General features: G+C 38.2%; 2 protein-coding genes and 1 long non-coding RNA gene across 3 annotated transcripts; 1 reads left to right on the forward strand and 2 right to left on the reverse strand.

The window, feature by feature from the left end:
* Window positions 1-3182: 3182 nt before the first annotated feature.
* On the reverse strand, window positions 3183-4000 carry sf3b5 (splicing factor 3b, subunit 5). The gene is made up of 2 exons (XM_077730199.1): window positions 3904-4000; window positions 3183-3633 (listed from the first exon to the last, which is right to left on the reverse strand). The coding sequence occupies exon 2, from the start codon at window positions 3630-3632 to the stop codon at window positions 3372-3374; it is 261 nt and encodes an 86-aa protein (XP_077586325.1). The 5' UTR covers window position 3633; window positions 3904-4000; the 3' UTR covers window positions 3183-3371.
* Window positions 3246-11461, forward strand: LOC144205671 (uncharacterized). The gene is made up of 3 exons (XR_013328160.1): window positions 3246-3658; window positions 5337-5521; window positions 11253-11461. It is a non-coding gene; the product is annotated as an uncharacterized LOC144205671 (long non-coding RNA).
* On the reverse strand, window positions 9948-20617 carry oprm1 (opioid receptor, mu 1). The gene is made up of 6 exons (XM_077730201.1): window positions 20202-20617; window positions 12121-12470; window positions 11277-11452; window positions 10567-10745; window positions 10287-10470; window positions 9948-10216 (listed from the first exon to the last, which is right to left on the reverse strand). The coding sequence occupies exons 1-6, from the start codon at window positions 20417-20419 to the stop codon at window positions 10211-10213; spliced, it is 1113 nt and encodes a 370-aa protein (XP_077586327.1). The 5' UTR covers window positions 20420-20617; the 3' UTR covers window positions 9948-10210.
* Window positions 20618-23117: the final 2500 nt, after the last annotated feature.

The raw sequence follows: 23117 nt of genomic DNA on the forward strand, positions 1-23117 counted from the left end.
ATCTTGTTTGTGTGTTCGTTAGCGTTAAATGCTGGGGGCGAGCGGCAGAAAATTAGCACGGCTCGGTTTTTACAAGCCGTGCGTTAAACCTTGACTTCCAAGTTGTTGTCGTTAGCAGAAGTGAATTAAAAAGTAATGTATCGTAATTAATAGGGATGTACCAGTTCCAGATGTAGTAGAATCTCATTTGGAGAATTTGCCTATAACGAGTCTCCATGCATTACTTAGGAAATGTAATGAGAGAAAAGTAGCACACCCACATTTTGGTTTTACCCCTAATTTGAACAAAGCTGTTCAGTATAATAGACTTGTAAAATGATTTTAACAGTGGGAAAATATTCAAATCAGTTTTGTAGCAGAAAATAAAATTGGAAACAAAATAGTTTATTTAAGAAAAATAATTCAATGTGATTATTTGATTTTGATTGGGATTTTTTTGACATGTTTACTGGACATTTTCTCTTTGTTCTGCAGGTTTGGTGTAAAATGAATGTACTAAAAGAGGATAAATGGGCATCTGTTAATGGTACAGTTTTGTCAGGTAACCATAACTTAACAAAAAAAACTGTTTAAAAGAATGTCACGGTCAGAGAGAAAAAAATGGAAAAAAAAATGAAGCCCAACCACACCATGAAAAGAAAACGTGCGTATTATAGTCCGTAAAATACGTTCGTTCATTATTTTTTTTAATTATGTTATTATTTTTTTATATTTTGTTTTATATTTTGTTTTATATGATTTAGGATATGCATGATATGTTTATAATATAAATGTATAATATATATTATTTAATAAAATATGATATTATACATTATATAACATAGTTATCCAATCCAATCATCATTCCGTAGCTCCATAAAGTGAAAGTCACACTATCTCCTTGTGGTGTTCTTAGTAAGATTGCATCATTAATATTCAATTGCACATACTTTTCTACGCTTGCTTGACATTTTCCAAATGTTATCATTCACAACCGCTGCATTAATGCTGCTGTCACGCCACACTCCATTGCCTTCTTAAGCTTAGTTTCTTTTTGCTTTTTAACAAATGGCTATCCCTTATCCAGAAATCTCAAATTCACGATTACATAACTAAACAGAGTTGTTATGGCAAAAGGTTAGAAAATAGAAAAACTTTCTCAGAAACTGCCAAGAGCCAACACAATTCTTATTTCTTTTTTCTCGCTGTTAACCATTGCGGCTATCTGCCAAAAACTGCTAAAGTCAAGGATGATAAATCTCATAGCACCTTATATCGTAAACACACACACACACATTTGTAGAATTTACAGTGTCTATATTTTGCTAAGCATAGCATCTTTGCTGGGACTTGGAAAAGCTGTAAAAGCTAAGTTTTCTTGTTTTTTTTCTTGAAATGCCATAAACTATCACATGACTACACTTTAATAAACATATTTGTTTTTTCCGGATGGAATAGGAACTCTGGGAGGGCCTTTTTTGTGCCGGTGGAGGAAAAACAGATGGAAAGATGGTGGGTGGCAAAGAGGAACACATGCTAGTTTTTTACAAAAAAATTGGGATAGCTTTTGTTGTAATTCTTGGAAGAGGGTTACAATTCAAAGTATGGTGCGCTACCTCAAATTGGGCCAAAAAACATGTCATCACATCCTGAAAGTGACCTTGGGATGAGGAATGGAATAGCGGTAGCGGCTAATGAATTTCCTAATGTGCGCTTGCGTGTAATCACAGCCGCTCACCTGCAAGCTTCATTAAGTTAAAATAAGGTGAGTCCTTCTCTGCTCATCTCTTTAAGTGCTTGCCTCTCAAGGGGAAGTGTATATATGTGTGTGTGTTTTTTGTAGTGAAATGACATGCACTAATGATACTACTTTGGAGACCTGAAGAAGCCAATGATGGATGCCAGCGACCTTAGCCAAATTGGATTGGACATCTTGCACCATCAATGGCACTGAAAGCTAAGTGTTTACAATCAGTTCTTTCAGTTTAAGTCATTGTTGTCAATGGAAGGAGTTGCTAGGAAATAGGAAATTATATTTCTTAAATGAAAAAGTGGGTATCAGTTGATAGTTTTGCTCTTATCTATTTATATTTTAGCATTTTTAAAATGGTTGAAAGTGACAACCATGCCTTTTAATGAAAAACTAAACGGGGAATGTTTAAAAAATGATGCTATTAATACATTATTGTTTAGAGAGTAATATTAGGAGCCTTAATTAAAATCTTTATAATCCATTTGAATTTGGTTTAACATTTGATCCATTTGTATGTGTATTTGTTCATAAAAATATCTGATATGGGAGCCTTAATCAAAGTATGCTATTTCTTTATACTCTTTCAATTTAGTTTAAATTTTGATCCATTTTGTAGTTGTATTCATACAAATTTAACAAGCGAATGTTATATATTAAGACGCATTTTTCATCCCTATCCTAAATCTCATAGGCCTCAAAAAATGTGGATGCCATGATGTTGTTTTTTTCAAATGGCACTTCCAACAATGCATTTCCTTGAAGAAGTTTGTTTACCACGGCGAGCACACAAACGCGCGCCCCTTGTACCCCCGGCAACGTGCTTTCCATCAGGGAGGACAGATGGCTAGGACTTACCCGGCTGCAAAAGATGCAGGCGAGAGAGCCGCCATGACTCATTGCTTGGCAACAATCACAACAACAACAATGGTGACTAATGCACAGCATTCGCCGAGACCCCCCACCCCTCCTCAACCGTGTACTATTCTTTGTACTTGTCCGTTGATCAACAACCAGGACGGAAGCACTACTTGACCGCCCTTCTCGAGACGTTTCAATTTGCTGGAAAGAACCTCCAAGCACATTTCATTTGGAGGGTTAGATCATTTTTCACTTGCACTAAGGCCAATAAATCTATAAATCTGATATATATGTATATACAAACCTCTTTTATTTAGTGTCAATTTAGCTGAAATAAAAAATGACTCAATAGAAGAGTACTAATATGAAATCACTCGTGTAAATTGCACAAATCCTGAAGAAGATATATATAGAAATGTTTACAATAATCTGAATTCAGACTGTATTGCAATGCAAAATCAACTGAATCAAAATTTTGGCAAAGAAAAATAAACATTGCCTCATTTTGGACTTGATTTGATGACACTTAACTTGATAAGCCACCTCTTTGTATAAATAAAGCTTTGTCAATTATTTGTAAAAAAATCCAGGATTCAATAGTGAAAAGGAACCTTTAATTCAACCAATTAATACCATAAAATATATATTTGTAACAAGCAGTCATTTGACGAAGGGGGATAAGAAAAAGTAGTTGTTTTCTGTTAATTCCAAAAATCAGACCAGAAAATTGACAAAGTAATAGAAAAAAGCTAAAGTGTCCCATCTGTCCACAGGTTAGCAATCAAGCGTCGTCCGGTTTGTCTGCAGGCGGTCCACACGGCTGGAGCATCTTTTCCATCAGATTGAAGCGGACTCGTGCTTTACTCTCGTTCTCGGCCACGGAGAAGTAGTTGAGGAGGTCAAAGTGGCCCATGTAGGAGCAGTGCGAATCCCGATGTTGGTTCACCAGCCATTCCCACTTGCTGGTGTCAGCGTGGCCGGTGCCGATGTACTTGGATTGGAGATGCTCCAGTTGGCTGTGGATGTTGTAGCGATCCGTCATCCTGCACAACAAAAGGGATATGCAAGGTCGGTAAATATTTATATTCTTGATTGCATATATGTATTTTTTTAATGCAGCGATATGCTTTGATTCTGTTTGTTTGCTATCGTGTAGCTCATCCCTAGCTATGCTAGCCCAACTAGGCTAACATCCTAGCCTAGTGTATTATATGTTACGCAGTAATTTGTGGATCCATCCACCATAATTCACTATTAAGGTTACGTGATTTTTTATAGATTCGGTTTTGATTCTGAATGTGTTATATACTCACTTTGATTTACTGTAGAGTCCGGTAGTAAGCTTAAATTCGTTAGAAGGAAATGGTAAACACTTCCTGTTTGTCCGTCTAGTAAAAGGTTCCGTCTTGAAACGAGAGGCTAAATAGTCAATAAAAAAAAAAAATGAATTAATAAACTCTTGTCATTATTCATTTTTAATAGAATATATTACGATAAATATATTCTAATGATTATTAGATTGTGTGTGAAGACCCCAGTTGATCATTTATGAAATATTTATAAAGTGTGTCCTAAATTTAGAAAAAAATATTTATTGTACTTTGCCAATTCAACAAAGAGGAGACAGATACTGATATAATATTTAACCAACATTTTTTTCTTCATTATGATAAATCAGTGTTTGCATCCACCCAAATGCTAACTTTCTGTTCTATTTTTATGTTGTGTATAAATAAATATTTTTAATGATGTATGGAGGCAAAATTGTCCAATGCATTTAAACCACTACAAAAACTAACAGTCGCCTCAGGGGGGATTCAAGTATGAATACATATACAATTCCGCTTATGTTTTGACGTTTGACGAGGAAGCAGGAGACAGCAAGACATGCTGTCGTCATGGCAACCACTTCTTCACCCTGCAGTTCCACCAATATGGGGGGTGCATGTGGGATTTCAAGGTTTTTGACATCCATTTTTTTCCAAGTACAGGAAAAAAGTAATTATATGTTATTAGTCCTACCTGTCAAATGTTAATTTCCCATCTTGTATGACGCATACAGGTTTGTGTACGTTCATGCATGGCGGATGATGAGTAATCATCAGAGGCCGGCCCCAGTCTCCACTTTCCATTATGCTTCAATGCCTTGCACTAATTTGCATAACATCGAAACAAGGGAACATTGATGATGCTGGGATAAATAAATCGGCGCACTAAAAGCCTCTACGTCGCCAATAAACTCTCTTATGCTGTGTAGATACAAATGAACACTAGCTATATGTCAAATATTGCGAATAAGTAGGATTTATGTTTACTTTCTCCATTATTACACTTTAATTAAATTTAATCTATTCAGAATATGCATTCAAAAATAGTCGCACAGATTCATAACCATTGAATTTGTCGAATAAAAACAGCAGATCGGGATTTAACGACACTTGCGCAGGCCTTTTTTTAGTCTTAGCACTACCGCTTTTGTCCACATGCGTCGCTAGAATCACCAAAACTGAAAGCCTTGCCTTAACATTTGGGCCACATATTATATCGTATCTCCAAAACTATGGCCAGTTGACACTTGTTATCTTATTTTTCCTTTTTTGGTAGCCCAATTAAAGTCCAGGAAGCATGTTATCAAATGGATTTATTTCATAGTTAAACTAACAAACTGGCTGTTGATCTCTTTAGCTTTCTGGAAGTTACTTTTTTTCCCCCCATTAAACTCGATTTATTTTTTTCTTCCCCTCAGGTTGTAAGAACTGAAAAATAAGCCCTGGCCCGTGTAAAAGCTTTGGGCAGAAACCTTTTGGGGAATAACGAGCGGCGGATGAGAGCGGCAAGCGTGAAAGCCAGAGAAGGAGCCTTTTAATGACTTTTCGAGCCAATTCGTACAACTGTGAAATGACGGAATGTGTCAGGAGACCTGCGACAAATGTGAGTTTTTCCCCAGTGTGTAAATTACCTTGTGCCTATCTCATTTATTTTGTTTTTTTTTGCCTTCATTGATGCCATATGTTTGGTGCAAATATATACACAACACCCCGTTTTACCTAACAGGGGATGGAATAAGGTTCCAATCTAATCTAATGATGTTTACTCACCTGAAAATAGAGAAAAATGTCAAAGTCCAAGTTCACTTGGCAGCAGAGTTTTTTCCCATCAGCAAGATAAAAATGTTCTCTGAGATCATTAAAATGTCAATTCATCTTTCCCAGTTTGGCCAGTGGAACGTATAGAGTCGTACCTCTACTTACAAATACCTCTAGGTATGAAAATTTCAATTTATAAAGTCCCTCTGAATGTAAACAGGATTTTGCCCACCTGAAAATAGAGAAAAATGTCAAAGATGTGCCCTCTCATATTATTAAATGTCAATTAATTTATCCCAATTTGGCCAGTGGAGCATATACAGTCTTACCTCTACTTACAAATACCTTTAGGTATGAAAATTTCAACTTACAAAATACCTTTGAATGTAAACATGATTTTGCCCACCTGAAAATAGAGAAAAATGTCAAAAAGTGCCCTCTCAGATTATTAAATGTCATTTAATTTTCCCAATTTGGCCAGTGGAGCATATACAGTTATACCTCTACTTACAGATACCTCTAAGTTTGAACATTTCAACTTACAAAATCCCTCAAAATGCCTGAAAATAGAGAAAAATGTCAAAGACTTTTTTAATTAATTTACCTTTCCGCTCTGGCCAGTAGAACATATTTTTGTTTTTTCCCCACTATACAGAAATGAAGATACAAAATGTCCAAGTCAAGTCTCCAATTTAAACCCCTGCAAATCTATCTCAGTGTGCCCTTTTCTCCCAGTTTAGAAAAAAAATGCCCAAATTATTTGCTGTGATCGTCTATTATAAAAAAAAGTCCTCAGAGCTGAGTTTATGACATGGGAAAATCCAAGCACGCAATTTGTCTACCGAGACTTTTTTTGTGAAATCTCATTCACTTGCTGCTGTACTGAAAAATGGTCAAACATTTTCCTCTTTTTATTGGCAGTCCATCTCAATCATAGCAATAACGGAAGAATGTCATTTAGCTGGAAATTGCATTGCACTTGAAATGTTGAAATCTTGCCGCTGACCTCAAATTCCATTTAAAATAATAAAAAGAAAAAGAAATATAGTACAAATGTGGAATGAGGGAAATAAAGCACCGTAATAAATAAGCAGGATTTACGTTTATCTCTATTTCTTTTCCCGACAGTCGTTTTTTTCAGCTTGGGGGAAACTTTACAAGGACAAGATAGCGGTAGAATGATGACAAAAGTACACCTCATTATCATTGGGGGTGCTTTATAACCTTTAGAACAAATATAATAACAAGTCAAAATGTTTGCTGAGTGTCACAATAATCAAACTTTATACTCATAAATGGCCGACATTTACTCACACTCGGCTGCTTAAATTAACAGTCGAGTGAGACTAGGAAATCCCTGGCGTCCAATCACTGATTGGCATTACCCCAAGGGGGCCATCTTGGAAACCATCTGCGTTTTTTGCTTTCCTCCCAAAATGTTTTTTTCTACTCAATAAAAATCATAATTATCATTATTCATAACTCTTCTGAAAAAAATGTATATTTATACTGTATTAATGTATTTTTTTATTTCATAAAGACATTCTAATGGGCAAACAAAACAAAATTATAGTACTTTAAACTACATTGAGAATATTATTTCCCAAAAATGTTAAAAATGTTGCATTAAATTGGAATATATATTTTTTAGATTATATTTAATTTATCCACATTTACACAACACCGATAAACTGTACACAGTATATCCAGCAATACATTTTTCATCAAAAATACCCCATAAAACAATAATTTTTACATCTTAATGGCATACCATAGATACATTTCAGCCATTTTTAAAAGCCAAACATTCAATATGAACACAGTTAAAGCACATTCGGATGTTAAAGTTCAGGATTTAAGTTTTAATATCATAAAATAAAAAGATAAGCAAACAATGGAGCCACTTTAATTCTCTATGACGTCATCCTGCTTTTTAAGTTCTAATCCATCCCAAAATAGATTTAGCTCAGGCCTCAAATGTACGCATTTATGACGTGGAAAATATGGCATACAGTTTTAAAGCGGCAGTAAAAAAAATAAATAAAAAAAAGGCGGCTAGTGATTGCGCAGCTTGACCGTTAAATCCACTTAAGTGCCACACACACACACACACATGTATACACATATATATACACACACATACACACTTAATATGATTCAAAGATGGACGGCACGATGGCGTATTTTCATTAAGTCCATGTATGTGGGCACAAGCCTTTATTTCCCCATGGAATTGGAAGCCATTTGCCATTGTAAGAGTTTATTCCTAATTGTTATGGCGTGTGGTTCTGAATTTGTCCACCAAAAATGTTTTTTTTACTGTAGAAAATAATGAAAGTTGAATTAGGCTGTTTAGATGGAGATTTTTGAAAGTTGGACAGTGTAGGTCTACTTTTTAAAGTTAATTCTGGCTTAGGTTGGGTTGTTTACATTGTTTTGGCTTTCAAAGCTAAGGGTTGAGTTTCAAATCCGACTTTAAAGTGATAGCAGACCATATTTTTGGATAAAAATTCATACAATTGACTGGAAAACCTTATTTTTGAAATGACATGGTAGACTACACCCCTTAAAATACTGAAAATGATGAAAGGTAGACCTGATCATCAATTCTGGTTGTGACATCACAACCAGAATTGCTAGAAGGGAAAAAGGGGCGTTACCCAATGCAGTGTTTTGGGTGAAATTGCTATAAATTTCAGCGCCAAATTTGTTCCTCAATGTAAAATATCATTTTTTTTTCCAATTTAAGACTTAAATAATGGTTTCAGACAATAAATTGTTTTCTAATGAACTTTTTTGGTCTGTAGTCAATGTTTGTGTGTTTAAAAGTGCACAAATTCTTCTATTTTAATCATTATTTGAAGGCCTTTTGAGCATTTTCCAATTTGGGAATGACATTCATCAATTGCTATGTTGTCCAAGCAGAGAAAAAAAACTAGAAAGCATCTCACAAAGAATGCAAAGTAACACAAAAAAAAAAAACGCAATTACAGCACAAGCCTTTGTTTAAAATCCATCAAATGACGCACTTGTTTTGGAACATTTCAAACAAAAAAGAGACTAATGCATCGGTCCTCCACGTCCCCTTTTAAGTCCATCCGATAGACGATATGTTCGTCCTTGCTCAAAGTCCAGGCAGGCGCAGGTTGGAAATGGAATAGTCTGTATGTTGTTTGTGTTAAGAGAAAAAAAATAGAAAAAAACATCTTGAAAGGTGCTTCTGCGCAACCAGGAAAGGAAATGAGTCATCTCGCAAAAAGGATTCTTCAGAAATCCGTTTTTTGAAGTTTTATTCTACATCCATCTTAATCTGGCCGGAACCTAAACCATTGCAAATTGAAATAAACTTCTTTAAATTTAAAGCAAATAATGGTCCATCAAAACAACAACAAAAAAATCAAAATTTCACCAATAATTTCCCACTCATTTTTATCATATTTTTTTGATACATCAGTTTTCATTAGGCTCGAAATATATATGAAATATGATAAGTTTGATCATATGTGCCACTATTGTGAGGATTTAGATACTCATTAAATAATGACATCTTGTCAAACAAGATTTAAAAATAATTAAATTGTACACTAAAAAAAATTGAGGTATCGGTTCGCCTCTGCATAGTTGAAAGCGACGACGTATTTGAGAGGAGGGATTCTGACGTCAAAATATGAAATTATACGACTTCCTAGGAGAAATGACCAAATTAATCAAAAACTCTTGTTAAGCATTGTTCCAAGAAAAAAAAACTTTTGGGATAAAAACCTCAACACGTAAAAGACAAGCTGACATGGCGGAATAGTAACGGGATGAAATAGCCTACCTTCTGCTCCTTCCTTCCCTTCCAATAACGACTATGGCTTCCTAACCCAAAACCGTGAAATGGTTTTGGCTTTTTATCCACAAAGAAATAAACAAGGGCTTGCGGCTCAATAAAGCGGCTCAGTGAGGAAGCCATTTTGCTGATAAAAAACATTGAATTTCTTTAAAAAAAAAAAGAAAAAGAAAGAAACACAGGTTGCAACAGTCATAAAACTAAACGGGGGTGAAAGTGTACCTTTGCCTCTGGAAAGTGACTTCATGGACAAATGTTTGGCTTGATTTTTCACCCAAAAAAACATACAATTGATCAAACTGCAAAATTGAGGTGATGGTGAGGCTTGAAGATGGTTGCCATGGCGACACAGCATCAGCATCAGTTTATTTTTCCTGCATTTGGAACATTTAACCTTCATTTTTCCCATTCAAGATGGCCGCCGTGCGTTTTTTGTGAAGAAGGTTGCTTGGCGCGGGTGAAAAGTGGGTTGGAAATGCAGACTTTTGAACGCCAGCTCATCGGAAGTTGGCGAGGATAAAGATGGCGGTGAAAAGCAGATAGTCGGCATCTGGTTGCACACCCGCGTTCTGATTCCCGACCGGCCTGGTCGCCATTTTGAATGGCGAGCGATCAAAGCCCCGTGGTGACTTGCGTGACTTCCGAGTTGAGATCGTCGATGGCGCCGCCGCGCCAGCCAAGCGACGACTCCTCCGCGGCTAGTCATACCTGCCCACAGACGGCCATGTTCCAATTCGGAAACTATCTGCAATCCGAGGGGTGACGGATTCGCCCTTACCTGCTGATTAGACCTATCCCCCGTCTGCGCGCTGTTGGGCTCCCGCTGCGGCACCTTACGCCCGGCTCCGCCCACTCTAGTGGAGTTCTGCATCTCCATCAACGAAGGTCCGGATGAGCAGAATTCACGGAAACAGCGCTTGAAGTTTTCGTCCAAGTAGCCGTAAAGCACCGGGTTGAGACTACTGCAACATCACACCCGCACAAAGCCATGCCCCCTGTGAGCATTGGCCCCTCCCTCGATTTTTGGAACAGGACTTTCTTCTTCTTCTTCTTCTTACCTGTTAGTGTAGCCCAGGGCGATGCAAAAATGCCAAGTGACGGTCTGTAAGGTGGAGTTGGAGATGTTGATGAGGGCGATGATGATGACGAAGATGTGGATGGGGGTCCAGCACACGATGAAGACGGCCACCACCACCAGGACCATGCGAGTAATGCGGCGTAGGTTTCTGTCCTTCTCCTGGACACAGACATCGAGAAAAACGTGTTAGCGGCTAAATGCTAACATTTAGCGGTGGCTCTCGAGCCTCATGCGGCTCCCTGATAGTATTTTTTTAAATTTACTTTGCCTTGTTTCATGTTTCTCTTATTTTTATACACCAAGGCCCTTAAAAAACAAAAAATAAATGATATTTTAAAAATAATTTGGGAAATTGGATTCTTTTTTGCTGATTTTGACTCTGAAAGTTTGACATTTTTGACTCTTTGTGTCTTATTTCTGCTCTAAATGATGTTATCATAGAATAAAATACACACAAATAACGTAAAATGAAACATTTAAGTTTAAGTTTTCAGAAAATATGCCTCATTTGAAAACCCCCGGGGGCCCCTCACTTAGCCAGGGCCCCGAGTGCAGGTTCCGCTAGCTCCGCCTCTGGTTGTTGTCCAGCCTTATTGATTTGTCATTTGAATCCAAACACTCTTAAGCTTCATCTAGCATATTGAATTTTTTTTTTGTCATCTACAGAGCGATGGCCACGAGCGTCTTTACCTGCGAGCCGGACAGCATCCGCACACTTTTGAGGCGCAGGACCAGCAGGCCGTAACAGACGGTGATGATGAGCACGGGCATGATGAAGGCAAAGATGAAGACGCAGATCTTCAGCAGGATATCCCAATACCACGACGGTTGCGGGAAGATCAGCTTGCAGTCCACCACGCCGGACGCTAACCACATTCACGGTAAGACAAAAAATGGGGGAAAAATGGAAGAGATTAGAGGAGATCTGTTTCAATCAAAAATTCATTTGCATTTTAACTTTGCACTAAAAAGATGCAGTTCTCATTCAGCTTTGAATTAAAATGACAATTAGAATTTTATTATTATATTTTTTTATATTTGGCATAAAATTGAAAAGACCAAGAATAATGAATGTACATATCTAACCAAAGATTTTTCTTTAGATTAAATTAGATTAGATAACTATTCATCCCGTATTTGACAAATTTTATTGTTGAAAAAGTGCATGATATTTATTAATTGCATTGAATATATTTGTTGTTTACTTAACTCAAAAAGCCAACGTCATAACTTTTTGACAAAATAAATGTCAAATATAGCCACTATCAAAAAACAAACAAATAAAAACTAACAAGCAGAATAAATCTCAATTTACACCCTATTATTATTATTATTTTTTTCAGCATTGAGGAAACAGCACAGCTATTTTATTCCTCCTTAAATCTGACTTCAAGGCCACTATTTTGTCAGCATTGCGCCACCAATTGTTTGATTTGATAAAGGACAGCAAATATTAATCAACATATTTATATTCATATATTATATGGGGTACACAGATGATGTCAAATAGAGGGAAAAGGTAGTTTTGACTCACGGGCAATGGCGGTGGAGGCCATGAACATGACGGGCAGGCCAATGGCGGACGACAAGATCCAGTTGCAGACGTTGACGATCTTGGCGTTGCGTGGCGTGCGGAAATCCAGCGCCTTGACCGGGTGGCACACGGCCACGTAGCGGTCGATGCTCATGGTGGTCAGCGTGAAGATGGAGGTGAACATGTTGTAGTAGTCGATGGACATGACCATCTTGCACAGCGCGTTGCCAAAGGGCCACGTGCCCATCAGGTAGTTGACGCTCTGGAAGGGCAGCGTGCTGGTCACCAGGGCGTCGGCCAGGGCCAGGTTGAAGATGTAGATGTTGGTGGCCGTCTTCATTTTGGTGTACCTGACACCAAAAAAAACATACACACGTTTTTTCATTCATTTTCTGAAGTGCTTAATCCTCGCAATAGTGGCCAGGGGGGTGCTAGAGCCTATCCCAGCTGACTTTGGGAACCCTAAATTTGTGGCCAGCCAATTGCAGTGGAGGAAAAGATAGACGAGGGACAATTTAGAGTATGGGTGTCAAAGTGGCGGTCCGCGGGCCAAATGTGGCCCGACAAATCATTTTGTGCGGTCCGAGAAAGTAAATCACAAATTTCTGTTTTAGGATCAAATTAAAATGAAAAGTATAGATGTATATTACATTTCCGGATTTTCCTCCCTTTTTATACTAATAATTGTCATTTTTAATCAAATTTTTCAGTTTTTTTAGTTGAAAAATAATTTTGTAAAATCTAAAAATATATTTTAAAAAAGTTAAATTAAACATTGTTTGAGATGTATGAAAAACTATGAATGTTCAGGCCATTTAGTCCAGAGTAAAAATCATTTTTTTTAAAGGCCAAGTTGAACAAAGCTGCAAAAAAAAAGCATTCCCTTTTTTGAAGTGCTCTCCAAAGCACTCAACCACCACGACTTTCATAGCAATGCACGAATTACGGGTGCCGGAAAAAACACTTAATTTCCCTTTTCAGTATTTTATTTTCCCACCCGAGTGCGAAAAGCCGCCATTGGTCAAAAGAGCAGCCGCTAACGGATAAAACTCTTGCCGTGGTATTTCAGGGGCTTTTTTTTTGTTCACAACATGGTGTCAACATTGACATATTGCCAAATACAAAGACGGACTGTAAAAATAAAATCCAGTTTTTGACATATTTCACTTCCATTTTATGCCTGTGCAAAAAATAACAAAAATGATCATTTTGCCATTTTTCTCAGCGTGACATCATCATCGTCATCATTGCTCATGTTCTGATGGAAGGACAACAATGATGGATGAAGTCTACCTTCAAAAAGAACATATGTCATAAAAAATGATCTTTTTAAACAGTTTTGAACGTTTAACTAATGTTTTTGTACTTTTTTTTGCTTGCAGTTTTTCCACACATCCCTCAAAATCAACATTATCGAAAGGATCTCCTTCGAATGGCTTCTCCAGGTAAGTTAATCTTTATTTTTTTGCTAGCATTAGCATGCACCACAGTTGCGAAAACCACGGTTCGATCCCCGGTGGCTTTTTGACATTTTTTTTGTGGAGTTTGCATCATCTCCCCGGGCTTGCGTGGGTTTTTTCTGGGTACTCTGGGAATGTTAAAAACTTGTTTGACATAGCTCATAGACCATAGGTGTCAAAGTGGCGGCCCGGGGGCCAAATCTGGTCCACCGCATCATTTTGTGTGGCCCGAAAAAGTAAATCAAGAGTGCCGACTTTCTGTTTTAGGATCAAATTAAAATGATAGATATAGATTTATATTAAATTACCTGATTTTCCCCTTTTAAATCAATAATTGAAATTTTTTAATCCATTTTTTTGTTTTTAGTTCAAAAATTATGTTGTAAAATCTAAAAATATATTTAAAAAAGCTCAAATAAACATTGTTTTAGAATCAATTTATAAAAATCTATCTAAAATGATTTTAATGCGGTTTAATACAAGTGCTACAGAATGAAGGCTAAATTCAAGCTTTTTCTGAGGGCCATTTTCATTAATATTTTCCTCATTTGAAACGGGTGGTCGTTCCGGCACCCCCGACTCACCCGGAACGGCTCGGCCCGCGAGGGCGTCTAAAACGTGCGCGCTACGTAGCGCGCGGCAAGCTATCGCTAGGGCTAGCCGTCCCCGGGCCAATAAAAGTGGGTAATAACGAGCGCGGCAAGCTGTCAGTGTTGGCGTTAATTCGAATTTAATGAACAAACATGTTAACGCGGACGCTTGTTAAGACCATTTGGGATTATTGCCAAAGAAAAGAAAGACAAAGATGATGATGATGATGATGCGACGGCTGCTGCAATGCGACACGTGGCCCCGCGTAATTAGCGGTTAGCGGATTAGCGCGTGGGAAGACGCGGGGAAAAGTGCACCGCAATTAATACAATAGATAATTGAACGCTTACATTTGGAAAGGTTGACATTTGTTCAAATTTATTGATTTCTTTTCAACCTTTTGATTCTTTTATTGGTTTCATTAAAAAGGAAAAATAAGAGTATTTTTTAATGTATTTTGTTTGTTTTGTAAATTGTAGATTTTTAAAAAATATGTTTTTGGAGTCAAAATTTTTGGGGGAAATCCCAAATAATTTGCTTTAAATTAAAAAAAAGGTTTTTTTTGAATGTTTTTTTTCTGAGAAAGGGGAGCAATATTAAATAATCATTTAGGCTTCATTTAATTAAAATTTTAATTAAATACATGTCTTTTCTTTAAAAAATAAGTGGAAAACGTATTGAAAAAAAAACCCAAAAATTAAATAACGTTTGTTTTTTAATTAAAAAAGTGTATTTCTTTAAAAAAGAGGTTTCCAAATCTGAATTAATTTGAATATGACCATCAAAAAAAAGAGGTTTCCAAATCTGAATTAATTTGAATATGACCATCAATCAGGACATATCCAGCCCCATTTGACCCGGCAGTAATTATTTACCAGTCGCCAATCTGTCCAATTAGGAAAATTGACGATCCGCTTGACCTGTTTTGGTTTGTCCTTTGTGTCCGACAGACACGTTTAGCCAAAGCATTCATCAACGTGCCCTAGCCAAACATTCCCGTGGCACTCCATCCAAGTCCAACGTCACAAAGCCTCCAAAATATTCCAAAGAAAAATATCCTGCCGTCCTTCCGCTCAACCAGCGAGTTAACGAATGGCTTAAATTAAGTTAGCAAAACGTATCGATCCAGAAGGACATTCCCATAGCCTCTCAAAGCATTACTTTCAATTTCTGCAGCCAAAAAAACCCGGCAAAAGCATCTGTAGATTATAAGTAAGTATTTTCAGCATTTAACCGCAACATAATATGATTAAAAACTCCTTTTTTTTAAATCATGTGTTAGTTTGGAGTCAAAATGTGACCTCATAAGTTTGAAAGTAATTGTACGACATGTCTAATCCATTTGATTTCCTATTTAGTTTCGGTACAAATCGATTAAAAGTCTTTTTCTTGAATGTTTTTAGTTAAGTCCGCTGTTAAAAATATATAAAACGGAAGTTTGTATTCTTAGAAAATAGAGTTTCTGGCAAGTACGTAGTAGTAGCAGTATTAGTACTTGTAGTAGTAGTAGCAGTACTGTATATTTTCTCGGTAAATGTCATTTTTGAAAAGGCCATTTAAACTGCAGCTCCACTTTGAGTCAATGAAGAAAATGTCTGTCATTAACATGTACAAAAGCCACACTTTTCTATTGTGTTGACTACACTGGAGAGCATTTAGTCCTTAATTTGCCTACTTGTCGTTACCACGGTAACACAGAAGAAGCTTTAACCACTCTCCGAGGATAACAACTCCAAATCGTATCCTTTGACCTACCAGACCGCCCACATTTATCTCGTAGAATTACCGCGCCAGCGAGTGTGGAAATAAAAATGAAAACCTCAAAGACACGTCAAATCGCCAAAATAAAATATAGATCCAAACTTTAGGACTAAAGTAAAGTCAAATCTGTTCACCCACATTCATTTTATGAACCGTTTTATCCTCACGAGGGTTGCTAGGGGTGCTGGAGCCTATCTGGAATTCACCCTCTTAATTTTCTGAACCGATCTATCCTCATTAGGGTCGCTGGGGGTGCTAGAGCCTATCTGTAATTCACACCCTTCATTTTATGAACCGCTTTATCCGTACTAGGGTCGCTGGGGGTGCTGGAGCCTATCTGGAATTCACCCTCTTCATTTTATGAACCGATTAAACCTAACTAGGGTCATTGGGGGTGCTGGAGCCTATCTGGAATTCACCCCCTTCATTTTATGAAGCGCTTTATCCTCACTAGGGTCGCTGGGGGTGCTGGAGCCTATCTGGAATTCACACCCTTCATTTTCTGAAGTGCTTTATCCTCACTAGGGTCGCTAAATCCTATCTGGAATTCACCCCCTTCATTTTCTGAACCGCTTTATCCTCACTAGGGTCGCTGGGGGTGCTGGAGCCTTGCAGGAATTCACCTTAGTACCTGTAAATAAGACGATTAGCTGCGGGAATGTTGTTAAAAATTAATTACATCCAAATAACAGTGCATAATTTTCTATTTTTAAAAACTATTAATTCTATTTGAGATTGAGCTCGGGGTAAACAACTTAACTTTGAATTTTGGCAGCCAATTGGAACACTCTGCCACTTTGAACGTCTTCCAAACATCTGCGCTTTTGTTTATTAGCTTCTCTCAAGAGAAGTAAGTATGACCAATGACAGAAACACTTTGGAAGCGCCGCTCTTCCTTGGAATTTTCTAACCAGATCATCAATGGAATACCGGCATAACGGCCGTGATGGCCAACAGGGAAAAATCCGGAAGCCCACACGGGAATGTTTCACCGCCGTGGTAATTACCGTAATTCGCAGAGGGCGCCGAGCCGTCATTGTAACTTTTTCAAGGCTTGTTTCCGTGGTAACGACAGCTCAAACCGCCTTGATAGCATTTTAATAATTTTTTCATACATTTTCTGTACTGCTTATCTTCACAAGGGTCAGGGCGGGGTGCCGGATCCTGTCTTATGTGAAGTCACCGGGCTGGCCAATCACAGTGAGACGGATGACCAATCGTGTTCATACTAGGGACAATTTAGCATCTAATTAGCCTAGCGTGCACGTTTTTTGGGGATGTGAGAGGAAATCGGAGTACCCGGAGAAAACCCATGCAAGCCCAGGGAAAATATGTAAACTCCATACAAGAAGGTCCAGGCCAGGGATCGAACCCTCGACCTCAAAAGTGTGGGCCAGACAATTTAGCATCTAACTAGCCTAGCGTGCATGTTTTTGGGGAATGTGGGAGGAAATCAGAGTACCCGGAGAAAACCCATGCGAGCCCAGAGAGAACATGTAAACTCCATACAAGAATGTCCAGACCTGGGTTCAAACCCACGAGCCCAGAACTGTGAGCCGGTCGCACTAACCGCTCGCATTTTATTATTATTATTTTTTGTTACCCCAATTTGATCAATAATGAGAAACTTTGCGGACAAACTTAAAGGGACGCGCGCTTGAGAACGGGAGGGCGGTCGTTAGCCTTTACGACCCGAAGGGTTGCCACGGGAACGCCTTCCTCAAACGCCCCTGTCACTCTTTAATGGGGCCCAATTGCAGCCCGAGTAAGCGCATGACTACTCTATTTATTTATTTTTGCCATTCCCCAGGAAATGTCCACATTGCCCCATTAACTAAATGGCCGTTAATGCTGAAGGAGGAAGAAAGAGCAGGAAGTTGTCGCTCACATTAGCACGCATTATTTACTTTTTGACACAACAACGCTAATGCTTTGGGGACACCATTTGTTCACTTAAGCTGGGCTGTAAATCAACTCCAATGTTTACATCCTTCTTTTAAGTGCCCAGAAATAATTAAAAAAAACAATCCGATATTTTTCATTATTTCGGATTTACCCCCAAATTCTTTTTTTATCCAAAAATATATTTTTTAAACTTTAGAAAAATAAATAAAACACAGAAAATACAATTTCAATTTGTATTATCGTTCCTCCAACCTAAACAACTCCTATACATTGGGCAGATCCAAGCCACGCCCACATCGACCTTCCACGGATCGTGACCGGACATTTGGTCGCCGGTCTTTTGGTCGCGGGTCAAATGTACTTAGATATGAAACAGTACTTAGATATTAAACTGTATTTTGATATTAAACAGTACTTAGATATTAGACAGTACTTAGATATTAAACATTACTTAGATATTAAATAGTACTTGGATGTCAAATAGTACTTAGATATTAAATAGTACTTAGATGTTAAATAGTACTTAGATATTATATAGTACTTGGATATTAAACAGTACTTGGACAGTAAACAGTACTTGGATAGTAAACAGTACTTGGACAGTAAACAGTACTTGGATAGTAAACAGTACTTAGATAGTCAACAGTACTTCGATAGTAAACAGTACTTATATATTAACCAGTATTTAGATATTAAACAGTACTTGGATATTAACCAGTACTTGGATATTAACCAGTACTTGGATATTAACCAGTACTTGTATATTAAACAGTACTCAGATATTAAACAATACTTAGATATTAAACAGTACTAAAACATTAAACTCTATTGGCTAAATAATACTGTACATGGTCAGATCCGGCGTATTATTTCCACCGGATGCCATTTTTTTTTTTTGCCGTTTATGGCTTTATTAGCCGGGCTATAAAGTTTGCAGGCTGCTTTTTTGGCCCTGGCAAACACACTTAAGCACTCAGGTTGTCTATCGACATCAGCACCGATGCTTATTTCATTACCGCGGGGGGCAGTTTGGTGACACAGCGTTCCCAACACACACTTGAGCGATGATGAAGTGAAAGATCCTAAGTGTCCTCTTGGCTCATCTGTCACCCGCTTTGCTGGGATTCGCATGGTGGAAAAAAACGGGGAAAAAGGGGCCTCACGTGTTGCTATGCAGCCTACACTAAAAAATATGCCGCCGTGTGAAAAATTAAAAACGGGCCGAGCGGTCGTACGGCGACGTGGTGCTTAGCAACCGTGGCCAATTTGGTTGAGCTGTTTTTTTTCCGCCAGTACAAAAAAGCCAGGCCTCCTTTTTTAATTGAGACGCTTTATAAAGCGGCGGCATTTTTATTTACTATGGTTACCAAATGGTGGAGGAATTTTCACTCCAGGCTCTTGCTGAAAGGAAATGATAACAATGGGGGACCAGTTATGTTTATTCATGTCGGATGAGGATGTTAGAAGTCAATATATCTGTTTTGGAAAATGATTTATGGTAGTTTTGTGGGGGGGAAAAGGCTTTAAATGAGGTAAATGTGTGGCATTTTTTTGCATGCAAAATAGGGCTGCAGTGTTAAAAATGGGTTGGTTTTGGGAATGTACAATTTAAAATTAAGGGCTGGATTAAATTATGGTTAAGGATTATAAATTGTGCTTCTTTCATCATATTAGCTAATGAGAAAGGTGCATTTTTTTAAAAAAATTGACAAATTATTATTGAAAGGTAGATATTCCAAAGTCATTTTGTTAAAACTGCTTGATTATTGCTGTTTATGACTCCAAATTAATGAAACAAATTCCAAATCAGGGTCTCAAACGAGGTCTCCAAAATGCAAAATTTTGTTAAATAAGTCTTCTTATTTTCAAATGATGCTTTCAAAATCAAAAAAATAAAACTTGATGCTCGCAGAATTGTCATCTAAGAATGTCAAACATGCTAATTGTCTCAAAACAAGCGAAAAAAAACCTTTCCAAAAAGTCTAAACAGGTCTCAAATGAACTACCAAAAAAATGTGCAAATACCTAAAAAAAACATAACCCACTTCAACCAAATTATTCTGGTTCACCACCCAAAGTTCAAAGGTCACGTAAAATCCATTGAAGCAGCAAATCTAACGCTATTTATTTACCCCCCCCCCCCCCCCCCCAAAAAAAATCCTGTGTGACGCCATGCACGTGATTGGCAGATGAGGATGGATTGTCAGACAGCTAAAATTCCAACTCGCATCATTTTTTCCCCATCAGGACGAGGGTGCATAACTCCATCTGACTTTTTTCCGCGCAATCTAACTTGGCATCAAACCCAGAATCCATCCATCCACGGCAACAATAAGTCTAAAGAGTTTTTTTTGTAGTACCTACCTGACAATGATGTACATGACCAGCACGTTGCCCACCAAACCCACCACGCTTACGATGGAGTAAACAGCCGTAATGACGATAGCGATGCTGACCGGGTTGGAGTCCACGTAGTCCAAGTCCAAGTCCGAGTCTTGGCTGACCACGCTGGCATTGCCCGCACACGAGTCCAGGCTGGGCATCCCATAATCGCCATCCGACAGGTTACCTGCGCTCTCCATGCTTGCGCTTGCGACGACAACAAAAAAATGCAGGGGAGGAGGGAAGGGCGCTTGGCTGGGGAGCCGCCAGAGACTAAAGCGAGGGAGAACCGGCGTTTACGGGACAGGAAAAAAAAATAGAGAGACAGACGAGAGAGATATTTGCCCCATTCGCTCAGCCCCCCCTCTTTTCTACTCTGCTTAATCTCCTCCCACTTTGTAATTCACCTTCTTCGCACTCACACACACACACACAAAAAACAACATCCACGCAGGACCAGTTTTTCCTCCGAGCGATATGGCCAAGCGCACAAGGCGCTATCGATTTGTGGGCGCACCAAAACCCCTCCACACTTATTACCGATTGTTTAGTTACCTATTTACAGGTGAATAGTGCGATTTAGCCACTTGATAGTCGATGTAGTAGTAGTTCACTTGCTTGATTTTGGTGCAGGGGGTCCGCGGGTTCGATTCCCGCTTGTGATTTTATTGATATATTTTCTATAAATTATATATTTTATATATTACCTCTTTATTTATGTGTAAAATGTATTTTTCTGTGTCTGTATTCTCACCCTCTTGCTATTGTGACCATGAAATTTCCCAAATACGGGATGAATTTATCTAATCTAATGACTTCAAATGTTTTTTTGTCTTTCTGTGACTGGCGACCAGTCATGGGTGTAGTCTACCTTTTGCCTCAAGTCAGCTGGGATGGGCTCCGACAACCCTTAGTACCCGAAGTACCAATGCTAATAACGTCTAACACAGGATTTATGCTAGCTCGTACCTACAACACCTGCAAGTTGCTTTCTATGCTATCACACACTCGCGCGAAATAGCATGGTAACGGGTGTTGAAACACGGCCAGTTCTCTAATCCAATCGGATCGATTTCAATTTGGATAATGTCCCTCACTGTCCCATTGCGGACCCCAAAGGGGCCAAGAGGTCACATATTAGGCGCTGTCTTCGCTAACGGTGACAAGTCCTCCGTGACTTTGCCTGACAAACCCCGACAGACGAAAACAGCGCGTTTCATCGATCTGGGGAGGTGTAAATCGATGGCCGGGGCTCGGATTAGAATCGTCCTTCCTCGCGACGAGACCTTCCTTCGAACAAACGTACTTTAATTAGCACACCACAACGCAACTGTACTTGATGGATTGAATGCTAATATGTAGCCATGTCCCAGGACTGGTCCCAGATCGGAAATAAAGATCAATCGGCTCATTTTCAAGGATTTGGGTGTTAATCATCCACGTTTTTAACAATGTTTATTTTTGTTTTTCAGGGGGAAATCCATGGCTGCCATTGACGGGGATAAACGTTGGATCTATTTTGACTGGTAGGTAGGTGCTACAGTTTCATTTTTTATGATGATATATGGTATATACAATTAGTATATGTGTGCCTGTGGAATCTAAACTAACAATTTTGATCATTATTTGCTTTAATAATGGAAAAAAATTAAAATCACCTAAATTTAACAAGAAAAAACATCTAAAATATGACAAACAAACCCCCTGCAGCATTAAAAAAAATGTATAAACATTTTGCATTTGAAAAAATAGTATTAAAAACGTGCATCAAAACTTTGACACAAAAAAATTGATTAAAAAAAATCAATTTCTCATATCCCTTTAAGTCTAAACTGTACAGATTCTATGCCATCCATTTTCAAAGTATTTCCATGTATTTATTCCCAATTTTTTATGGGTTGCTCAGTAGACAAGAACTAATGACCATTTCATTGCGTCTAAAATCTCCCTCTTCATTTAAAAAAAAAGCTCAACTTGTGGTATTTCAAGTCATAAAGTCCTTTTTGCAAGATATCTACTAGATTTATCGACACTGGCCATTGGGCGCCAGTCCCGGCGGCTCCACTTAGCGGGACGGATGAGCTCCTGTCCCGTCCTGTCCAGGAAGAGCTGATTTTGGACAGATTTAAGGCTTTTAATCTAAAAAAACAGGCTTTATTACAACCATGAAAATGGTGCACATACTCCCATTTACGATCGACTATATTCACGCGGAACGACGATGTCAGGTTTAGAACCATATACATTCAATAATTCGGATCAGAGGTAGCACACGCAGAGTCGGCTTGATGAGATTTTCAAAGACATCAGCTGAGGGAGGGGTCGGGAGGTGCCAGCGCTTGGAGATGAGTCCGTCTCCTTGGCTGACCAGTTCCAATCCCCTGCCTCCCTCCAACAGTTGAGCTGGTTTTATTAACAAAGGGTCATGTGACCTAGGTACAAACATAAGGCGGGAAGAAGTAGACAAAGAAGTGGGTGTCGTGAAAGATGACACCCCCTTAACTAAAAGGTGTCATGATGGAAGTTTCCACTGGGTCATGCAAAATTCTATTCTAGTTACTACACTATATAAACCAAAAGACATAATAATAAGCATAAAATACATTCATACTTCACATTTCCCCCCTTTAGTAACTTTGAAAGAATTTTCATTAAACATCAATTTATATCCCTCCTATCTAGGTATTAGAATATAAACATCATCAGCAGGTACTTATCAAAAAGTATGGAAAACAATAAAGTCATTTGTGAAGGCAAAGGTGAAAAACGTGAGATAGTTTTAAGGTTATATAGGAAAACAATAAAATCATTTGTGAAGGCACAGGTGAAAAACGTGAGGTAGCTTTAAGGTTATATAAGAAAATCCCTCTGTGTCCCTCTTTATGAGCGAACACAGTT

Source organism: Stigmatopora nigra, chromosome 12, assembly GCF_051989575.1.
Source record: "Stigmatopora nigra isolate UIUO_SnigA chromosome 12, RoL_Snig_1.1, whole genome shotgun sequence".
NCBI lineage: Eukaryota > Metazoa > Chordata > Actinopteri > Syngnathiformes > Syngnathidae > Stigmatopora > Stigmatopora nigra.

Bases quoted from the DNA above. Each gene is read 5' to 3' on its own strand.
- oprm1 (XM_077730201.1), bottom strand. From the start codon at position 20,419: ATGGAGAGCGCAGGTAACCTGTCGGATGGCGATTATGGGATGCCCAGC. The intron at 12,471-20,201 runs GTAGGTACTACA...TTTTGGTGTCAG, and splicing joins GTCATGTACATCATTGTCAG to GTACACCAAAATGAAGACGG. The intron at 11,453-12,120 runs GTGAGTCAAAAC...GAATGTGGTTAG, and splicing joins GGCCTCCACCGCCATTGCCC to CGTCCGGCGTGGTGGACTGC.
- sf3b5 (XM_077730199.1), bottom strand. From the start codon at position 3,632: ATGACGGATCGCTACAACATCCACAGCCAACTGGAGCATCTCCAATCC.